The 20,902-nt window shown below is 37.4% G+C and overlaps 1 protein-coding gene across 1 annotated transcript in view; it reads left to right on the forward strand.

The window, feature by feature from the left end:
* Positions 1-504: 504 nt before the first annotated feature.
* Positions 505-20,902, forward strand: part of MRPL42 (mitochondrial ribosomal protein L42) — a 33,317-nt gene continuing 12,919 nt past the window's right edge. Inside the window, exons 1-5 of the mRNA XM_028105525.2 lie at positions 505-584; positions 2,177-2,340; positions 7,954-8,017; positions 10,035-10,119; positions 16,431-16,594. Coding sequence (XP_027961326.1) covers positions 2,271-2,340; positions 7,954-8,017; positions 10,035-10,119; positions 16,431-16,594 — 383 coding nt within the window. The 5' untranslated portion in view covers positions 505-584; positions 2,177-2,270. The remainder of the gene's footprint in view (positions 585-2,176; positions 2,341-7,953; positions 8,018-10,034; positions 10,120-16,430; positions 16,595-20,902) is intronic.

Here is a 20,902-nt window from a genome sequence, read left to right on the forward strand (position 1 = left end):
AGAAAAGCAATGCTGGCAATGAGAACAGGAAGTGCAAAGGCCCAGGGGCCTTCTCGCCTCACAAAAATATAAGGCAAGGTCCAGGATTCTGCACATTTTCTTCCGTAATGAATAGCCAGCACAATTCTCAGAACAGTTTTGGGCTTTCAGGTGGAAGGGCCTCCCCCCTTCCCTATGTCAAACGTCAAATCCAACCCCATCGACCTTCAGTGCTTCTCTGAAATTACTTCTTACCCCCCAGGAAACCTTAGCTTACTCACCAAGAATGGATCTCGAGCTCCTCTAATTACTTGTACAAAGTTTTTAAAAAAGATAGTGCTTGCTACTTTCTAAGGATGTGTGCACGGGTCAGTGATTTTTGTTTTTTGGGGAGAGTGGGGGTCATGAGCTCAAGTTGAGGCAAACATCGGCAACTAAACACCGGAGCAAGTTCGATAGATCCCGCTCTCACGAGCCCACCCGGAGCTCCTCCCGCGGAGACTACATTTCCCAGAGTGCCCCGTGGATCAGGGCGGTGCGTGAAGGGGTGTCTTCTAGGACCCGGATTGAAGTAAGATGGCGGGCTCGCGGTGAGCAGCTGTCAGGTAACTGCTACCATCTCTTCCTCCGGTTAAGGAGTTTCTAAAAGCTAGGCGGGTCCAGAAGCCTTATGGGGAGATGTCGATGTCTTCTACCTGTCGTTCCCGGCAGGGTAAAGCCCCTGGTGTCACCATTCTCAATCCGTCCTGCAGAAGGCCTGGCGTATGGCCGTGCCCTTCCTGTGGGCTCCCCTCGTGCCTGGGCGGATCGCTCGGGGACCCCTCCAGTCCAAGTCTTTTGGTTCTGGCCTTGGGTGCTAGTCTCGATGCTCCTCGTAGCATGTTTCTCAAACCGCGAATCCTTCGAAGCTCTCCGCAGCTTTTGCTTCGGGGTTGAATTCTGGGCCAAGGAATTCACTGTCTGAATTTCTCTGCCTGGAGTGAGTAATCTGACTTTCCAGCTGCCCTGATTGAGGGGATCTAATGTCCCCCCAGATATGTTGTTTCTTGGTTCGTGGTCAGAAGACATGGGTTTGCGTTCCACCCATGCCACCTATAAAGCAGCGGTATAGCCGGCCAGTAAATCGTTTGACCTCTGAACCTCAGGTTCTCGGTATGTAAAATGGAGATGCCTACTTCACAGACTTGTGAAAGGGCATATAATGTATAGGGAAACGGAGTTATAAACTGTAAAAACACACTGTATGAACTCAGGAAAGTAGTGCAAATGTACTGACAGTGCAAGGAATCACCCTGCGTAATTTAGTCTAGCAAGTAAGACTGTGAGGCCTATGTCCCAATTCCATCTTATCACTATTGGGGGAAGGGAACGAATAGTCATTGAGGCTAATTAAAAACAAGGGATGTAGCAATGGTTATAAGTCATTTGCTGACAAAAGCCATGGAGGTTGTGGTTGTTTTCCCTATTTTACCGTGGAAGAAACAGAGGGTCGTTTAGTTAATGACTTGCCCAAAGTTTCCCAGTTTATAAGTGACTGACTCTAAAGTTTTTGGAAGCAAATCATTTAAATTTTGTACTTTAGTTTTTTCATGAACGAAATAAAGATACCTGTCATGATTAATAGAGTAAAATGAAATGGTAGTGAAAGCACCTTGGAAAGTTAAAAACCTTATACATAATGTAAGAGGGTGAAATTTTACTTGGGACTTTATAGAGTGTTTATATGTGTTCCTCTAAATCAGTATTTAATAGGTAAAGGTTAGGCCTTGTTTAATATTTAACTTAATTAGAAACAATCCTACTTCAAGTGATGTAATAAGATCATGTGTATGGCACCTGAGAGGCTGTACACAGACACATTAGTGTTATGAAGGAGGATGCTTTGTGTAGCATGTGTGAGTGACTGTTTTCTAAGGGGAATTACATATTTGCTGAGTGCTCACTAAATGGAAAGAACTATACTGGGTGCTGAGAAGTGTGCATTTAAGAAAAATAGTAATGGACATAGTTCCAGGGCGTTGGGTCTTATATTTTGGTGTTGTTCTTTGTCATATATCACACGGAAATGGAAAGTTGTTTAGAAGGTTTTCTTGTGACTGTAGTTCTAGCTAGTGATTCCTCTTGTTCTTGTAGCGTTCAATATATTGTATCCCTTTAATTTATCATAGGCATTAATTTTTCTTTATCTTTTATGCAGGGATGAAAATAAGTATATCTGGAAGAAGATTTTAAAATCAGTTTCTCTTCAGATCATCTTCTTTCACACCACCTAATAAGCATCTTGATTCACCATGGCGTTAGCAGCAGTAAAATGGGCGATATCAAACAGAACTATCTGGAAACATTTATTTCCAATTCAAAGTGAGATTTTTTTCATGTTTAAAAAGAGGTTTAAAATTTTTCAGATATTATAGAAATCCATGTACGTTGTAGAAGATTTAAAATTTTTAGTTATTAGGCAAAAAAAGAAGTGTTTAGTTATTGTATATGCCTCTTAATAGGAGTGTTTGCAATAATGGAAAAGGGGAGAAAGTCTAAATGGCTGTCAAAAGGGGTGGATAAATTTTGGCACATCTTTATGAATATCAACAGCTGTTACCAACATGAAAAGATCTCTAAATAGAAGGGGGGAAAAGTATGTCACGGAACAGTATTTATTGTATGATCCCATTTGTGCATTTAAAAGATGATCTGCCGTATACCTGTATAGGTATATGCATAAATACAGAGTGAAGGGTGTGGACCAAAAAGGTTGTCTGTATAGACCACTAGTGGGATTTAGCTGAGGGCAAGTGAGGGATTGACAAAGAGGAGCTTTCTCTGGTTTGAATCACTTATGTTCACTATGTTTTCACATACCACTTTTTTAGTAGTTCTTAAAATTAGCAAGTAAAAGGCAAATTTACAGTTTCATCTTAGAAAAATCATTGCTAATGTTTAGGATTTCAGTATGTGTTTTCTGTGTACTTAGCCATTTAAAAATATGTATGTTTAATATAAAAACGCATTTTACATATCATAGTATGTAAAATATTTATAATTTGTACGGGCACCTGGCTGGGTCAGTTAGCAGAGCATGCAACTCTCAGTCTCGGGTCATGAGTTCAAGCCCCATGTTGGGCGTGACACCTAGTTTTGAAGAAAAGGAATTTATAATTTAATATATAATTTGTACCTTTGTTTTCTAAAGAAATGTGCATGGTCTAATATTTTCTTCAAAGCCTATTGATACATGTTTGATAGTCAAAACATTGACCCATATAAATAAATAGACTATTATTAAAATCTTATTTCCCAAGCAGTCTTGCTTTCACTCTCCCTTTCCTCTGCGAACTCTCTTCTTCCATTTCTGAAGCAGATAATGGTTAGAGTGTAATAATCGGTTTGCTTTTTCTTCTTTACCTATGCTAGCCAACTTTTTTACACATCTCTGGCTGACCTTAATCTCTTCCTTCATGTTTTCTATTTATTGCCATTTGTAATTGAATGTTTGTTTATTGAGTTAGGGGAAAAGAGTTGAAAACTAAGGTAAAAAGTATATTTAATCAAGTAAATTAGGAGGAGATTGTTAAGAGACTTTAGATATAAACTAAAATCAGGGGGTCCCTGGTTGGTTAAGTGTCCAACTTTTTTATTTTTTTTTTTTTAGATTTTATTATTTGAGAGAGAAAGCGAGAGACAGAGCACAAGTGGAGGGGGAGGGGCAGAGGGAGAGGGAGAAGCAGACTCCCCACTGAGTAGGGAGCCCAATAGTGGGCTTGATGCTGGGATCATGACCTGAGCTGAAGGCAGACACTTAACCGACTGAGCCACCCAGGCGCCACTCGTCCAACTCTTGATTTTGGCTCAGGTCATGATCTCGGGGTTGTGAGAGCAAGTCCCGCATTGGGGTCTGTGCTGAGTGTGGAGCCTACTTTAGATTCTCTTTCTCCCTCTCCCCCTCCTTTCTCTCTCTCTCTCATCCCTCCCTTAAAAAAGATAAAAATCAATGAGAACAAAACAAAACAGTAGTCAGTTCTTGATTACTTTGGAGCATTTTTGTTGAGAATTGGGAGAGAGACTTCTGCTTGCTTAATCCTTTGCCCTGACTAGATCCCGGCCTCAAGGCTGATGGTAAATCAGACCTAATCATTTTTTCCTAGTCCATTTCCTGAAACAGCAATTAGCCCTCACTGAGGTTAATCTGAAAACCAGTTAATCTGCCCCTGGGTAAATGAAAATTATCTATGTATACTTTACCTACTAGATTATAAATTTGTAGTGTCTAACTTATTTTGGTTTTCTTAGTACCTCTCATACATGGTAGGTGATAAATAAATATTTGTGAACTGATTTGAATGGACTGGAGTTGTCAAAATATCTAGTTAACTAAGAATTAATTTAAGTTACCCCAGAAAATTATTTCATTATTACTCAGTCATCCTAATATTCAGTGACTGCCTAAGTTCTTGCATCCTGAAGCCCCTTATTCTCCACAAGTCCTATAATTACTATTATTGAAGGTAAAGTATTATTACTATTATTGATATCTTATATGAAAAGGAAGAACATTAAGATTAGAGGCAAAGCAAAACCATGATTAAGGGAGAAAGTTCAGTGAGCAGAAATAAAAAGGCCTCTGATTTGCCAAAAGGAACATTTAAAACCTTCCAAAATATACAATCAACAATGGGAATGTAGAATATTTTACAGGTTTTTAAGCATACTAAGTCATTTGATCTTTACAACTTTGAATTTTACAACTTTGAATAATACTACGTGGTAGGTGTTCTATGAAGATGAAGGAATTTGAGTTCTCTGACCCCTCAGAAACTTACCCAGGGTGGTATATCTGATAGATGAGAGCTGTGATCGAGACTTGGGTCTTCCCATCTTATTTAGTCTAAAACACTTTTTACTGTATCTTCTTTCCTGTAGTAACTTAAAATATTGAGCATTTGAAGGTTAAGTGGGACTGTCAGCTTTTATAGATCTTATCAAAAAGCAGTTAAACATATGTATACATAATAAGAATAGCCTGTAAATTATGGAGAGCTGACTCATTGAAATTCTTTTTGGTAAATTGAGTTGATTGATGTTAACTTTGACATTAATTCTTTTTTTTTAAAGATTTATTTATTAGAAAGCAAGAGAGCATGCGCTCATGTGCGGGGTGTGGGGAGGGGCAGAGGGAGAGGGGGGGAGAGAAAGAGAATCCCAAGCAGACCACTAAGCACAGAGCCTGATGCGGGGCTCAATCTCAGGACCCTGGAGATCATGACCAGAGCTGAAATCAAGAGTCAGACGCTTAACTGTTTGAGTCATCCAGGCGCCCCAATTCTAATTATATATTTAAAACCTCTGATATTTACCATATTTAGAGTTTTTCTCTTGATAAAGTGTCAGATGAATATCTAATTATGTACTAATTGTGAAGAAGTTAGCATTTTAGACGCAGTTCAGCAGTCACTTCTCTGTTAGTAGCCACTGGAGGGGACAGAGTCATGATTGAGGTGTGGTTCCTGGCCTTAAGGAACTTATCTACGCTTGTAGGTGAAGCAGACATCTGTGGAAATAAAAAATACCTGAATATGACATAAAATGTCATGTATGTCATGAGGGTACAAACAAATGTCTGTGTTTAAGTACAGGGTAGAAATTTAAGTTTCTTGTTGAACTGAAATACTGTTGTCTTGAGTTTTCCCTCCTGCCTATTTTAAAAACATTTAATTCTGTCTGTCCTGCCTCTGCCACCCAGCCCAACCCTCTTTCTTTCAGTGAATGTGTATATCACCTAGCTGGTTTATATTCAGAGACTACAAACTTCTTTTAGTATTAATTCATACATAATTAAGATTCCCAACAGTGTGAAGAAAATAAAATAAGTGTAAATGATGTTTACGTCATCCTCTGACTTGTCATGCTGAATGTTCCTCTATATATTAGCACAGATAATCAAAAACCAAATCTTTTGAGAGATGAGGTTGACTTTGTAATTCTTTTTATTTTATAATCTTACATCAACAGAATTTTGGGATTGACATTTTGCTGAGCAATCTTTTATGATAGAAGTGAGTTTTGTTAAGGCACTTTTTATGCTTTGGAGTAAGAATTTTATGTTTAGACCTCTATATGCAGCCCTTGGGGAAAGGAGGAATATACAAAGATGGAAAATATATCTTCTTTACACATTTTTTTTTAAAGATTTTATTTATTTGAGAGAGAGAGACACAGCGAGAGAGGGAACACAAGCAGAGGGAGTGAGGGAGAAGCAGGCCTCCCGCGGGGCGGGGAGCCCGATGCAGGGCTCGATCCCAGGACCCTGGGATCATGACCTGAGCCAAAGGCAGACGCCCAACGACTGAGCCACATATAAATAACTGATGCAGAAAAAAAAAAAAGACCACAAAGAAGATATAGCAGTGTCAAATGAAGCATAGGTTTTGGGACATGTACAATAGACCACTCCTTTCTCTGTGATTGGAATTGTGGGGCAGGGAGGAGATAAAGGATTTCATGGAAGAGTAGCATTAGATTTTGAAGGATGAATGGTATTTGAACAAAATGGGGATTGCATTTCATACTGAGGAGCAAGAGGCTCAGTTGAGAGAAGTTGATCCTTGGCTTTAGCCAGCATATAAAGTATTTCTCCCTTATCTGTGGAGGATACATTCCAAGACTCCCAGTGGATGCCTGACACTATGGATAGTACTGAACCCTATATATACTATGCTTTTTCCTATACATACATACCTGTGATAAATTTACCAATTAGGCACAGTAGACATTAACAACCATAATAACAAAATAGGACAATTCTAATAAGGTACTGTAATAAAAATTATGTGAATGTGGTCTTTCTCTATTGTTCTGTACTCACCCTTCTTCTTATGATAATGTGAGATAAAATGTCTGTATGATGAGATGAAGCAAGGTGAAAGACATAGCATTGTGATATAGCATTAGGCTACTCCTGACCTGACACTGTGTCAGGAGGAGGATCATCTGCATGTGGACTGTGGTTGACCTTGGGTAACTGAAACTGCAAAAAACAAAAACATGGATGGGGGAGGACTACTCTATTCAGAACCTTTTTTTTTTTTTTAAAGATTTTGTTTATTTATTTGACAGAGAGAGGCACAGCGAGAGAGGGAACACAAGCAGGGGGAGTGGGAGAGGGAGAAGCAGGCTTCCCGCGGAGCAGGGAGCCCGATATGGGGCTCGATCCCAGGACCCTGGGACCATGACCTGAGCCGAAGGCAGCCGCTTAACGACTGAGCCACCCAGGCGTCCCTTCAGAACCGTTTTTAACTATACTGAGCTACATTTACATTTTTTCTTTGTATTTAAAGGAACACTGTTTCTCTGAACATAGGAGAAACTTAAAAAAGTAATTATGGCTCTTGAATTTGCAGATATTCTAAAAAAGGAAAATATGCCTTGAAATCTGAGCATTTTTATTAAGAAAAGTTAAATTTGAACAGTTTATTTTGTATTTCATCACTTAACATACTCCCTTTGTACCATGCACTTGGTCTCACCAAGTATTTATTTATTTTTACAAGTTTTTAGAATACCTAAATGCGTCCTGTATTCCTCTGATCCTTAGCACTTGTAACTCCCTTCAAGGAACATTGTACTCACCCCTCCCAACTCCTGCTCATCCCTCCATCCTTCAGAGCACCTTAGACATCATCTTCACTGGAAAGGCATTCTTAAAACTGCACAGTCCTATTTTGTAACCTGTCTGTGTGCCCTCTCCCAATGCCTACCCATCCTAACAAGGCTTGTCATTTACATTGGAATTGTCTCTCACCAGACTTGTACCTTTTTTGAGAGCAGGGACTAGATCTTATTGAATCCCCGATCTCTAGTACACCCCTGTTTCATAGTAAACAGTAAATACTGGTTGAATGAATGACACTAGCTTTACATTTATGTGAGAACATAGGCTCAAATGAACTAAATCCATTTTACTGCTTGGGGTTTTTGCAGATGGAGCTTTATATTGTGTTTGTCATAAATCTACGTATTCTTCTCTACCAGATGACTATAATTGGTATGTATTTAAATTCAGTTGAAAAAATAACAGTCTGTTACTTGTATCTGAAATGTTTTAATTTTATTTCTCATTTTGGTATTTTCTGCTTTCTTTTCTGATTATTCTTTAATTTTGTATTTAAAAATTATTTCAGTGGCCTTGTTTATACAGTATCTGGGCTCATAAATGTTTTAAATAAAAATCATTATCATTGTGTTTCAGTGAATCCTTAATTTGTTGTAAGACAGACATGCTGTTAGAAATGCTATCTTTTATCCTAAAGCATTCTTTAGCTTTTTGGAAAAGTTAATTAGTTTTTATAGTTTTTTCTTTTGGGGTTCCTATCTGTTAGCTTAAGCATTTATCTTTTGTTTGACATCGAATAACCCTAAATTATAAGTAATTTAATTCAGTCACAATTTATTTGGTACGTATTCAATTCTAGTCACTTTCTAAGAACAAGGAATAATATATGAATAAGATGTTGTTTTCTTCTCTGTAGTAGTCTGATGTACAGAAACTCAACATATTTTCTTAAGCTATGATGTTTTTATTGCAAATTTTGGTAAATTTTTTTTCCCTCTTGACACTAGTTTTAATTGGAATTTTAAGTGTATACTTAGTAGGTACTAACATAGTGATGAAATTAGACTGGGTAATAAGTAACACTTTTTAAACCTGAAAAGATTGAATCTTATAAGTGTTGTGTATTATGTAAAACTCCATTCTTCATCAAAAATCACTTGATAGATTAAATGTTCTTTATAGCTGTGTTATGCTATTTGATCTTAAAATCGTGGTGAAACAACCTAATACCGTATCTTACATTAGCTAAAATACACTGTAGTGTGTAATTGCCGATCTGGTTCAAATCTGGTTAGCATTGAAACCCTAGAAACTTAAATTTATAGATATCTAGAGAACACATAAGGTTACTGAAAGCTGAAAGTTGTGCTCCTTAGAACGTATATGGATTTGAGTATAATAGTTGATAGGATCTTTGAAAAATAGTCTTGGTCAGTTGGTACCTGGGTGAGATCCAGCCAGAATATTCCTGGAAAAAATATTTAGAGGAATATTGCCCAAAATATGTTTTTCTGAGGGATATCAATGGAGGGAAGGGATAGTATTCAGTAATTCCCAAATTTATTTGACTGCAGAACTCTTCTTACTGGAGTCTTCTTACAGCTGTACTGTTTTGAGAAAGGCACTTGGAGAAGGCACTTGAACTAGAAAAAGGGCTCAGCTGCAATCTTTATGATTGGAAATTCAGGTGATCCTTTGCCTGAAAGATTATATACTTTGCTGATATTTAATTTTAATAATTTAACAAAGTAATGTACTTCTTACAGCTTTTTGAAGGTAGTTTTTGTTTTTTTTAAAAGATTTTATTTATTTATTTGAGAGAGAGAGAATGAGAGATAGAGAGCACGAGAGGGAAGAGGGTCAGAGGAAGAAGCAGACTCCCTGCTGAGCAGGGAGCCCGATGTGGGACTTGATCCCAGGACTCCAGGATCATGACCTGAGCCGAAGACAGTCGCTTGAAGATTTTATTTATTAGAGAGAGAGAGCACGAGCAGGGTCAGGGGCAGAGGGAAAGGGAGAAGCAGACTCCCAGCTGAGCAGGGAGCCTGACACAGGGCTCCGTCCCAGGACCCCGAGATCATGACCTGAGCTGAAGGCAGATGCTTAACTGATTTAAGCCACCTAGGCACCCTGAGGGGAGTTTTTAGATAGGGAAAAAAAGTTTTAATAACAGTGATGAGTAAACATGAAGATCTCTTCCAAAGATTTGGATAGTCTAAAAACAAATAGGTAAAAGAGGGGGTTATGCATTAATGGTTTGTTGTGGTAGTTAAGCTGACATATTTTGTGGGATGGTCTGAGTTGTCCGCTCTGATACAGGTACCAGATCTGCCAGTCCAGTGCCATAGCATCTATTCTTCAGGGATTTATGATTAATTAATTTTATCTCTAAGAAAATCATTCTTTCTTGAATACAGTATAACTCTGTTTCTAAAACATTCTTTTTTAGCAAAGTAGAGCTTGCTTTGACATCGGATGGCAGGACAATAGTATGCTACCACCCTTCTGTGGACATTCCATATGAACATACAAAAGTATGTATGAGAAAATCTCTTGTAATTTATAATTTACTGTTAGAAATATTCACATTTCCTTACAGTCTCCAAAGAGAATGGAATGTTTGATTTCCTTTATTTGGTTTATATCTTTTTTTTTTGTTTTTATTTTACTATTTCAATTTTTCTCATATCTTTTTCATCTTCTTTCTTTAAAGACTTTCAGTACACAGAGTGAACCATTTAAACACAATTATGGCATCAGTTTTCTGGTCTAAAGTCTGGTAGGTGATTTTTGGCTAGGACAGATATATAAAACACATTGTCCCATACTACCTTATATTGTAATCTAATCATGAAAAACTTGTATTTTGGTATGCTGTTTTATACCTTTTATATTATATTGGTTCTGATAATCTTTCATGTTTGGTGAATTTTTTTTTCCAGTTTTTTCTAATGGGTCAACATGGGCATATATTTTAAGGACTAGTTTAATTTTTTCCATATTTCTTCAAAAGGCAAGCACTAGATAGAGGAGGTTTTGTTTTTGTCTTCAGTACGATTTATTTTAGCTTGACCCAAGTCTTTTTCTTATTTTATATTTGAAATGCTTCCTTCTATGTCTTTAAGCCTTAGTTTACTATATTTAGTAATGTTTGATTTGCTCTTTGAGGAGAAAAGAATTAGATAATTCAAATATCACATGATGCATCTAGTGGTACCTGTTTTTTAAAAATCATCATTAGGGTCAAAATAATGATTGATTTGAGAAAACAGCTTAATTTTATTTTGCTAGTTTTTATTCCCTTTTTTACCTCACCGTTTTGTCTGCCTGCTTTGTATTCTAGCCACATACCATAGGCAATAATCCAGTACCTCTTTCATTTCATTTCTTGGGGCAGTGTGTAGAAAATAGGATAAATCACTGACTTTTGGCTTATAAACACTCCAGCTCTCGCTGAATTGTGCCCTGACCTCTCACTTCATCTTTTTCCCCTACCTCAGCCTCCACTCCCACTGCTATATTTTAGAGATGTTCTAATCACAAATACCTGCTCCTCCTTCCTGCCAGTCTAGATTTCAAGAATTCTACTCGCTTCCTACCAGTTCTCCCAGTCTCCCAGCTCCAAGAATTCTTCATCTCCTCATTGAGACCTACATCCATTGATCAAAGCACTTTTTCTTAGCCCTCATGCATTTCACACATTTTCACTTCTCTCCTTACCTGGCATAGATTCCATGGTCCATCATTATAATCACTCCCTTGCATACATGTCCAACTCCCTGGTTCCTTTTTTTCTGTTACACTCCCATTGTAGCTGTTGTCTCCTCTCCCACATCATCAATATTCCTTCCTCCCTCTCTCTGTCTTTCTCTCTCTCTTGTCTAGAAGATCACTCTTATCACTTTACATGTAATCATTCCACTGCTCACCACACTGGCCTCCCTGCTGTTCTTCAGGTACATTAGGCAGGCTCCTACCTCCGGCCTTAATGTAGTACCCCTACTTCTGGGCTCCTTCCTATTGTCTTTTCTCAGTGGCTTGTATCATTTCTGGCACAACAGATACTTTCTTGTATTTCTGTCTCCCATCACTAAAATGTAACCTCCATGAGGACAGGGCTCTGTGATGTTCTCTGGTATATCCTTAGCATCTGGAATAACACCTGTACTTGATAAGTGAACACTAAATATGTATTGATTAAATGAATAAATTTGTTCCTCTCTCTTCATGCTTATGGGTTTTCTGTTTTAGGGCTAAGAGACATTCATACGGGGAAGCATGGAATTTTTTTGTTTCTCAAGTAATAAATTGTAGATTGGGCTGCACAATAAGAAACATTCTTGAAAACACGTTACTGTTAGAATTTAGAATACAGTATGTTCTTTTTGAATCTAGATTTACAAATCTCATGCAGATAGTATATGATAATAAATAAATACCCTCCAACATGACTTAAGTTTCGTCTTGATTTTTTTTCTTTTCTCAAGGAGGTAGGGCTGCTGCAACTCCAGGATGCCCTTTGATTCTCTAGGCCCTGGAAAGCAACTGCATACAAAGATCCTGGTCATATGTAGAAATACCTACTGATACTGGCTTTAAGAAAGGATGACTTGCATGTTTAGTTTTCTGGTAATTTGAATTTAAAACATGTTGATTGTTTTCCACAGATCCAGGTAGAAAGATCCTTCTTTCTTCTTTTGCCGAGTATATATTTTATTAAAAGTACTAATATTCTAAAAATGTTTTTCTAGAATTTAGGATTTCTGTTTTAGGAGAATAAAGATATTACACCAGGGGCAAAAATAATGACTTGGAAATACTAAAATGTAAGCACTAGGCAATTCTTTTAGTGGCTGATTTGGTGGAAAATTTCAAAAGTCAAATTTTGAAAATTCTTAAGAGAAACAAGGAAAATTCAGGATGACAGTTCTGAATGTTTTTTAAAGTTGACAGTTTTATTTTAGTTTTTCCTTTTTCAAAATAGTCATGTGTCCTTTCTTTGAAGTTTGATCAAGGAGATCAAATGAATCAATTCTGAATCAGCCAGAGGCTCTTGGTATAGACTTGGAAGAATCCATTAATTCCAATGTATTTTATCTATGTGCCTGGAAAAGAAGTGTGTTTAATCATATAAAGCAGAGAGAATTTGTGATATATTAGAATTGAGCCTGCTTGGGAATAGGAAGAGAGACAATGCAACATTCATGAGTACTTGGAAACAACTTAACTTTTGATAATACTAAAAACATTTGATCTTTAGCAACAAGTATAGTCATCTAAAAGAGAGAAAACTATTATAGGCTCTAATTCTGTTTGCTAGACCTCTGAGGGTCTCATAGTAACTTGCAAAGACACTTACTAATATTTCACTTTACATACAAGTAATGATCTTTTAAAATTACTTTAAATGTCTAAGGAGTACTCTTTAAAGTAAATTCTCTCCTATTTGAGGTCTTAAAGAAATCTTAGTAGCTGCCTACCAGTATTGAACTCTTAAGAGTACAAGGGACAGCTAAGCATACCATATATTATTATTTCATTTAATCCTCACCAAACCCTTTTGGGTAGGTATGATTTCTCTGACTTTACAGAAAGGGAAATTAAGAGCTTAAATAACTTGTCCAAGGTCACAGAGCTATTAAGTGGTAGAATTAGAAACCAAAGCTCAAGTTCTTAACCTCTTTATTATACTACCTCCTCATTCCCTCCCACACTGAGTGGTTCCTTATTTCTACTTATCTCAAATTGTTACTTATAAGTCTAACTTTGCAGGCCTTTCATAATCTGATTTCTCAAGATCCATTTTTATTTTTTTTAAAGATTTTATTTATTTGAGAGAGAGCGTGCGCATGAGCAGGGGGGAGGGGCAGAGGGAGAGAGAGAAGCAAACTCTCTGCTGAGCAGGAGATCCCAGGACCGTGGGATCATGCATGACCTGAGCCGAAGGCAGATCCTTAACCGACTGAGCCATCCAGGTGCCCTCAAGATCCATTTTAAAGTTTATCTCTTTATTGTGTGTTCTTTCCTACTTTACTTTTAATATTTTTTATTCCTTATAGAATGCATTCTGCACTCTGTAACAAGGCTCTGACTTGGCTCCTATTCTTTCACTAGTATCTTTTTGTTACTTTGCATTTCTGTAGTATTGAGTCAGTTGTGCCACCTTCATGCGCTTAGATATTGCTTTTTAAAGAAGTCTTATTTTTTATGTACATTTGCCTAACAAATATAATTATATGCTATAGCATTTAATATAATGGGAGAATGTAGTAGTTGTCATTAATACTGTATGAATGTAAAGACATTTATGTTTGAATTATTTTTTTTCTGGTTATGAATTCAATTTTAGTATATGTGCTGCCAAAGCGAGCACATCTGGTTATAAATTCAGATTTTCATTGTATTGTAATATGTATATATGGTATTTGTAAAGCAAGACAATGTTACCACCTTGTGTTACATATATCATCATGTAATATTTAAAATATACCTGACTTGACTTTCCAAAACAGTGATTCTTTTTTTTTTTAAGATTTTATTTATTTATTTGAGAGAGAGAATGAAATAGAGAGAGAGAGCATGAGAGGGGGGAGGGCCCAAGGGAGAAGCAGACTCACTGCTGAGCAGGGAGCCCGATGCGGGACTCGATGCCGGGACTCCAGGATCATGACCTGAGCCAAAGGCAGTCGCTCCACCAACTGAGCCACCTAGGCGCCCCAAAACAGTGATTCTTGAAGACTTTAATGAGCTAGTGTTACTGATGGGAATATGTTATATCACTCGAATGTGTTGGGGAGGAAATGAGATTTTTTAGTAGTTGATGTCTTTAGGTGAAAAAGTACTCAAGTTACCATAAAGCATCATTTGATGACATTTCAGTCACCTAAAATGAAAACACTGAAATTTTTTTGTTTCCTTTGGATGTAAGAAATACCATTTTCATTGTATCTTACTTTAATGATAAGCAAGGTTAGAGATTGTAAACTTTCCCCCCTAAGATTTTATTTATTTATTCTTTTTTTAAAGATTTTATTTATTTATTTGACAGAGAGAGACAGTGAGAGCAGGAACATAAGCAGGGGGAGTGGGAGAGGGAGAAGCAGGCTTCCCACTGAGCAGGGAGCCTGATGCGGGACTCGATCCCAGGACCCTGGGATCATGACCTGAGCCAAAGGCAGACGCTTAACGACTGAGCCACCCAGGCGCCCTTATTTATTTATTCTTGAGAGACACGGGGACGGGGGGGGGGGCAGAGGCAGAAGGAGAAGCAGGCTCCCCACGGAGCAGGGAGCCCAATGCAGGACTCAATCCCAGGACCCCGGGATCACAACCTGAGCCTGAGGCATACAATTAACCAACTGAGCCACCCAGGCACCCGAGACTGTAAACTTTCAAGTTAAAAAATAATGGGCACAATTTATAGTTTTGGGAAATAAAAATTAAAGTAATAAGTGCTTTATTATTGGGGGAACAGTAACATTAAATAAGAACTTTATTATTGGAAAAGAAACCCAAAACTTGATATGAGAGGAAAAATATTTCTGACTTTTTTTTTTTTAAGAAGGGGAGGAGAAAAAAAAAGGGGGGGGAGGAGAGAGAGGTATGGGAGGGGCAGAGGAAGAGGGAGAAAGAATCTTTTTTTAAAATTTATTTTTATTTAAATTCAATTAACATATAATGTATTACTGGTTTCAGAGATAGAGGCCAGTGATTCATCAGTCTTATATAATACCCAGTGCTCATTACATCACGTGCCGTTCTTAATGTCTATCACCCACTTACCCCATCCCGCAACCCCTCTCCCCTCCAGCAACCCTCAGTTTGTTTCCTGTGATTAAGAGTCTCTTATGGTTTGTCTCCCTCTCTGGTTTCATCTTACTTTATTTTTTCCTTTCTTCTCCTATGATCCTCTGTTTTGTTTCTTTTTTTTTTTTTAAGATTTTATTTATTTATTTGACAGAGACAGATAGCAAAAGCAGGAACACAAGCAGCGGGAGTGGGAGAGGGAGAAGCAGGCCTCCCCCTGAGGAGGGAGCCCGATGTGGGACTCAATCCCAGGACCCTGGGACCATGACCTGAGCCGAAGGCAGATGCTTAACGACTGAGCCACCCAGGCACCCTCTCTGTTTTGTTTCTTAAATTCCACATATCAGTGAGATCATATGATAGTTATCTTTCTCTGATTGACATATTTCACTTAATACCCTCTAGTTCCATCCATGTCATTGCAAATGGCAAGATTTCATTTTTTTGATGGCTGAGTAATATTCCATTGTATATAAATACCACATCTTCTTTATCCATTCATCTGTTAATGGACATCTGGGCTTTTTCCATAGTTTGGCTATTGTGGATATTGCTGCTATAAACATTGGGGTACAGGTGCCCCTTTGGATCACTGCATTTGTATCTTTGGGATAAATACCCAGTAGTGCAATTGCTGGGTCGTAGGGTAGCTCTATTTTCAACTTTTTGGGGAACCTCCATACTGTTTTCCCAAGCGGCTTCCCCAGCTTGCATTCCCACCAACAGTGTAAGAGGGTAGGGAGAGAGAATCTTAAGCAGGCTCCACGCCCAGTGCAGAGCCTGACAAGAGGCTCGATCTCACAATCCTGAGATCATGACCTGAGCCAAGATCAAGAGTTGGATGCTTAACCAACCCAGGCACCCCTATTTCTGATTCTTTAATGAATAATGCAACTAAGTAAAATTCTGTTCTGAAAACTTACTTAGCTACTTTGAGGTACTATAATGAATTCTGGAGTGTGTTAATTGTTGTAAACTCAGTCAAATGCTGGCTAACATTCCTATATTTTGATGCTGTTGATTTCTCATTATTTTGTAGCCTATCCCTCGGCCAGATCCTGTGCATAATAATGAAGAAACACATGACCAAGTGCTGAAAACCAGATTAGAAGAAAAAAATGAGCGATTTGAGCAAGGACCCATGATAGAACAACTTAGCAAAATGTTCTTTACTACTAAGCACCGTTGGTATCCTCGTGGACAGTAAGTTCTTTCTTTAATTCCCACTTGACAACTAAAAGAATGTGTAACTTTTCTTGCATTAACAAACTCCAAGGTTGTATTCTGCATGGGGAAATGAAACCCAGTATGATCACCTATTAAATGGTATTTTTTTTAATATATATATGTATTTTTAAAATGTTTTATTTATTCATGAGAGTCAGAGAGAGAGAGAGAGAGAGGCAGAGGCAGAGGGAGAAGTAGGCTCCCCGCCTAGCAGGGAGCCCGATGTGGGATCCCAGGACCCTAGGATCATGACCTGAGCCGAAGGCAGACACTTAACCATCTGAGCCACCCAGGCGCCCCTTAAATGGTATTTTTAGATGTACAAATAGTGTAGCTAAAATGAAATAGTACTTTTTTCTTTTATTTTAGTCGGGGAATTTTTTTTTTTAAAGACTTTATTTATTTATTCATGAGAGACAGAGGGAGAGAGAGTGAGAGAAGTAGAGGGAGAAGCAGACTCCCAAGGAGCAGGGAGCCCGATGCGGGACTCGATCCCAGGACCCTGGGATCATGACCTGAGCCAAAGGCAGATGCTTAACTATCTGAGCCACCCAGGCGCCCTTAGGGAATTTAACCAAAGCTTTCAGTGAATTTTGCAAGAATTCTTGAAAATTTTTCTGTTCTGTGATATAGTCATTTACTGTTTTTATTCATCCTCCTGCCAAATAATTGAGCTTGTTCTCAGCCCACCTATCCATTTATTTAACAGATTTCAAGTTATTGTTTAAAAAAATAGCATATAGCAAATGATTGGGCAGTGTATATAGTTCTCAGTTCCTTTAGAAACTAGTTGCCCCTGTTTGCTAGTACTCACATTTTATTACATGGATTCTTACCTCCTTATCTGACTCTGGCTTTAAATATTTTTCTTCTTTTGATTCTTCTTTCTTTTATATCTATCTTATTCCCTACCAAAACTGAGAGGTGACTATTTTTAATGGTTTATGTTTGAGCAAACTTTGTTCTTACTCAGTCAACCAATAACTAAGCACTAGGCACATTTCATGGCAGGACATGCTTATGGAATTAATGAATATACATTCATCCACCTTCTCTACTAAGTGCTGGGAGATAAAAAATACAGTCCTTGTTTACAAGTTGTTTATAGTCAAAGAGAGAGGATAATATAGTAAATAAACAAAGGCAAGTGATTGAGCCTTGAAGAATGGTTAGGAGCTAGCCATGGGCAGAGAACGGGATGTCATAGAGTATGCTGGGGAAATTGCAAGTAGTTCAGCTTGGATGGGACCCAGAATATGAGGAAGGAGTGTAGGTCTTATGAAGGATTTTGTATTGTGCTGAGGTTAGATTTTATTTTCATTGCCAAATTTTAAGAAAAAAAATTAATGCATTAGAAAATCATAAAGTGGGTTCTGTACTTGGGATACATGGAAGATGTATATGGAAAGGTGATATATGGAAAGTTTGGAGTTGGGGGACCTGTTTGGAAACTATTATAATAGTCTAGGTGAAATTTATTGAAGATCTTAATGAAAGGGCCAGAAATGGGACTAGAAAGGGGGAAAATAAAAGAAAGGACTGTGATAAAAGGAGGAAATAAAAGGAGGAAGGAGGAGGAAAAGAATTTTAATTAACAGCTGTATGTCACTGACTAGGTGTGGGAAGAGACAGGCAGCCTCAAGTTTCTGACAGAGGTGTTTGGGTGTATGGTGGTGCCATTCATACACATGGGGAAACAGGTTTGACAGGAAGATGAACCCATTGTTGGTCATGTTGAGTCTGAAGGGTCAATGGATCAATCTGGTGGGGAGCAATTCTGAAAGCAAATGGATATATGGATCTGGAGCTTGCTTTTCTTATTTAGTTTCTCTTCAGAAGGTACTTCCTCCCTTATCCTTAGGTAAAATAGAGATTCCCTTATCCTTAGGTAAAGTAGAGATTCCTTAGGTAAAATAGAGATTCCTCAAGTCTCATACTCCGTGTCTTGCTGAAATTCATTCTAAGAGCTTTAATTGCATTCATTATGTAGATGACATGCAACTTGCTCCATTATACATTTTTTTATTTCCTTGCTCTTATTCCCAGTATCATGTCCTTAGAAATTTCAAAATAGATACCTATCCAAAGTTTCAAATTCATTATAACAAAAACATAGCTCTTCTTTTTCTGTCTTAAAAAAGTTCCTCCCTTAATAATCTTTCTATAATTAAAAGTGATATTTCTGTATCAATTTCCTACGATAAAAATCTGCAATTTTTTGGCCACCATGGTGTCTTTCAATTACTGCTTCTGTTTTATCTCCTCTTCTTTGATTTTCCTTTCTTATTTAGTACCCACTTTGTTTATACATGCTCTCTGGGTTTTTCATAATTTAGGGTATGTGGAGACAAATCAAACCATTTCTTAGCTCCATATCTATGTCATTACTATATTCTGAGATTTCTTTCCATGATTCATAACATCACTCATGTTTATATTTTATTTTGTCTCATTATCCAGATATTCTAGTTCAAGCCCTATCTTGAAATTCTTCTGTGATGACTTTCAGTACCCGTTTTCTTCCTGTGTGTTCCATATTGCTGCAATCTTCTGCCGTCTTTTGTGTATAACCAAATCACTGTAATTATAAAAGTCCTGTAAAGGGGACTTGAAGGGAACAAAATTGAAGGCAAGAAGACCATTAGCGAGTCTTAAAATCATGCGTGTTATCCTCAGACTTTAATATCTAGTATCCCACCTATGTTTCATTTTACTTATTTAATCTTATTACTGCTTATTAGCTTTTGACTGCTAATTAATTTAATCTCCTGGTATGTCTTGTCCCATCAGGATTACTAGGCACTTGCAATTTTAAGCAGACTTTAATTAGATGCAGTTGATTATCCCAGTATCTCTCCTAATAAAGAGTTTAGCAGAAAAACTCCGGATACTAGCTTATGTATATAAAGAAAATTTTTACCAATAGGCATTGTCCTTGTGAGGCATCATCTTTCAGAATTTTAAATAAGCTAAGGTGTGATCACTAATCACTCAACAAGTATTTGTTTGCTATCTAAATATTTATTTTGGATTAATGTAAGCCATTATCAAGTGTTGATTTCTAGATGTCATTGAGCTCTTCTTAAACATGAAGCAGTGTATAGGAGGATGTTTTATTAAATATTTCACAATTTTTAAATTAGGGCAATCAAAAGACTGGGACCCATTATGAATTTAATAATTGTGGGTATATATATCTTTTTAAATAAGCTTTTATTAACAGATACAAAACACTCGTTTAAAGTATTTTTAAACAATGCAGTGAAGTGTAAAGTAGAAATTTTCTTTATACTTACTCATTCCTTATGCCCCATAGTTAAACACTGTTAAACTCTTCCTATATGAATAGACCTATCTCATATTATACTCAATCTTGTGCTTTTTAAACTCGAGTAAAGCAGAACTCTTTTCTGAGTGTACAACTTTGTTTTAAAGGGGCCTGGGCTTACTCAGATCATCTTCCCTCTGCTAGTTACTAGCTATTTATTTAATTTTATTTATTAAAGAAAATAGAAATAATAATGCCTAATTTGCCTGGTGGTTTTTAAAATGTAATTGATTAATTAATTCCAGTGTTATATTAGTTTCAGGTGTACAATATAGTGATTCACCAATTCTATACATGACTCAGTGCTCATCATGATAAGTGTACTCTTAATCCCCTTCACCTATTTCATCTGTCCCCCCCCCACCTCCCCTCTGGTAACTGCCCATTTGTTCTCTGTAGTTAAGTGTTTTTTAGTTTGTCTCTTTTTATCTTTGTTTACACATATGAGTGAAATCATATGGTATTTGTCTTTCTCTGATTATTTCACTTAGCAGTGTATATCCTCTAGATCCATGTTGTTGCAAATGGCAACATTTCATTGTTTCTTATGGTTGAGTAATATTCCATATATATATATGTTTCATCTTTATTAACTTCTTTTTTCATCTATAGATGGACACTTGGATTATTTCATGTCTTGGCTATTGTAAATAATGTTGCAATAAACAGGGGTGTGCGTATCTTTTCAAATTAGTGTTTTCATATTCTTCGGGTAAAGTCTGCATGGTGGTTTTGAGATAAAATATAATCATATAAGGGGAGCCTGGGTGGCTCAGTCGGTTAAGCGTCCTGCCTTCAGCTCAGGTCATGATCCCGGGGTCCTGGGATCAAGTCCCACATCAGGCTTCCTGCTCTGTGGGGAGCCTGCTTCTCCCTCTCTGCTGTTCCCCCACTTGTGCTCACTTTCTCTGTCAAATAAATAAATTAAAAAAAATTTTTTTTAAAGATTTATTTAT

The sequence above is a fragment of the Eumetopias jubatus genome, unplaced genomic scaffold (genome assembly GCF_037043125.1).
Source record: "Eumetopias jubatus isolate StellerSeaLion01/CBP00866 unplaced genomic scaffold, mEumJub1_p1.0 scaffold_8, whole genome shotgun sequence".
Classification (NCBI taxonomy): Eukaryota; Metazoa; Chordata; class Mammalia; order Carnivora; family Otariidae; genus Eumetopias; species Eumetopias jubatus.